Below are 1,828 nucleotides of genomic sequence, written 5' to 3'. Positions count from 1 at the left end.
TTTCGAACCAGCGCGAGGCGAACTTCGTCGGTAGGTTTCCAACGTGCCGATTGAAAGCGGCATTGTAGGTCCTTGCAGGTTGGAAAGGTTCCTTGTCACTTGTCGTAGCTTAGCTACTGTGATGCCTACTATGTTCGGAATAGAAAGCATGGAGTCAGCAGAAGCACAACTCCATGTTGAAACCTTAGCACGGTAGGGCGGGACTAGTGCGGGTCGTTGCTGTACACTCACCACTAGGTGGGCGTGGGGCATCGTCCTTTCCCGTACTGGTGTGGCGCGAGTAAGGGAGGCCACTGGTGCTGAACGTGATTTAGTATTGCTGTTGCCGGGTGTGTCACTGGTGAACACTGCGATGGACGATTGGAACTTACAAGTGAGTCGGACGGCCAACACTGGCATCTCGGTCGTCTCTAACTTTTTGGGGGGAAATTATCACCGTGGGAGGAAAATTCAGACTGTTACGAGTTTACTATTGGTGAAGCAGGGAACTGAATCCGGCAGTGGGCAGGTGGTAAACTCAATAGTGTATCAATAAGACGTTCTTGACTTTACTAATTCCCAGACGCTTTATCGTCCTGCAGTTTTCTAAAAGCTTAAGCCTTGGTACAGGAAGTCCAGGAAAAGTGAACGGTCTGAAGCATACGGTGCATCAGATCTACGTAGCGGAATCGAGACTTAGTTATTTCCTTAAACCCAGTAGTCTATGTCTTCGTCTCCTCTGTTCAGAATCCTGAGTGTGACCATCAGGCTTGTTCGGTTCGAGCTCGACGGACGATACGCAAGGGTCAGTTTTGTAGCTACTGCGAGTTGGGTATCCTATGGCAGGTGAAGAGCTGACGATGGACTACGGTTTAAAGAGTAACTTGCAGTTCTTGATTTTCGGTGGCTTCACCATCCAAGGCAATGAGCTCGGGTATGTCCGGGTGCACGTTATGGCATATGACTCTTGATGAGATCTAAAAGTTTAGTTCGTTTTCGGTTGATTTTCACAGTGCATTGGAGCCCACAGGTATCCGATGCGTATGAACTTGACAGCGAAGATGGGCAAGGACATGCCCTCAGAGTGTGAGGCTCCTTTCGTGATTGGTGAGCGCTGCCAAGCCCGCTGCTTGGTTCGCCATTTCTCAATGTTTCTTCTCACTACTGCCAGGCCTGGATTCTGATTGGCATCGAATGTTGAAGTGCAGCCGGTTTGCAGTGTAAGACGATGAAAGCTTACGACTTGCTCAACTTGATTCCCTCAAATGATATGTTGGAATGCAGCCTCGCTATTAGACTCGTCACGTTCTGCTTTGATCGCCAAACTAACCACTGTAGGTCCGAAAGTGAAGAGCAGTCGTGGGACTCTGGTGAATTGGAACATCCCCCCTCGGAACTGAGTTCACAAGAGGAACAGGTGAGGCAAGCTCCATCTTGGACCGCGATCGCTCATCCCGGTATAGGCTCTCGGAACGATTATCTCGAATCTTCAAGAAAGAGTGGAGGAGATCACCCGGAGTCTTGCCTCGGTATGCAGCTCTCCTCGGCTGCCACTGAGTTCGTGTTCCTTATAGGTGGACATTCCTGCAATGGAAGCCGACAATGACCCCCTCAGTGCTAAGCTAGTCGGTGTCGTTCGACAGGAGTTGAATGCTGCTATCGCGTGGCGCGAAAAGGCGGAGGCTCTGATGCTCAGCGCGAGGCGCCATTGAAGACAAGTGAATGGTAAACTCAAGTCGCCTGTATTCTTGGAAATCGATTTATAGTGTTCCTACGATGCTTCCTATGCTTTCTATCTACCAGTAGTACTGTGTTTGATGTATACTCAACCCTCGCGAGTATGCCTGGT

At 49.8% G+C, this 1,828-nt stretch overlaps 1 protein-coding gene across 1 annotated transcript in view; it reads left to right on the top strand.

Annotated features, from left to right (window-relative positions):
- The window catches only part of Pmar_PMAR028238 (hypothetical protein), a gene marked incomplete at both ends in the record, with an annotated part of 2,716 nt that extends 1,025 nt beyond the window's left edge, over positions 1-1,691 (top strand). Inside the window, 9 exons of the mRNA XM_002774188.1 lie at positions 114-192; positions 238-373; positions 727-784; positions 826-913; positions 1,010-1,086; positions 1,151-1,199; positions 1,318-1,396; positions 1,443-1,508; positions 1,554-1,691. Coding sequence (XP_002774234.1) covers positions 114-192; positions 238-373; positions 727-784; positions 826-913; positions 1,010-1,086; positions 1,151-1,199; positions 1,318-1,396; positions 1,443-1,508; positions 1,554-1,691 — 770 coding nt within the window. The remainder of the gene's footprint in view (positions 1-113; positions 193-237; positions 374-726; positions 785-825; positions 914-1,009; positions 1,087-1,150; positions 1,200-1,317; positions 1,397-1,442; positions 1,509-1,553) is intronic.
- Positions 1,692-1,828: the final 137 nt, after the last annotated feature.

The sequence above is a fragment of the Perkinsus marinus genome, assembly GCF_000006405.1.
Source record: "Perkinsus marinus ATCC 50983 genomic scaffold scf_1104296958686, whole genome shotgun sequence".
Classification (NCBI taxonomy): Eukaryota; Perkinsozoa; order Perkinsida; family Perkinsidae; genus Perkinsus; species Perkinsus marinus.
Note: the sequence above shows the minus strand (reverse complement) of the source record. Positions and strands in the feature narration are given on the sequence as shown.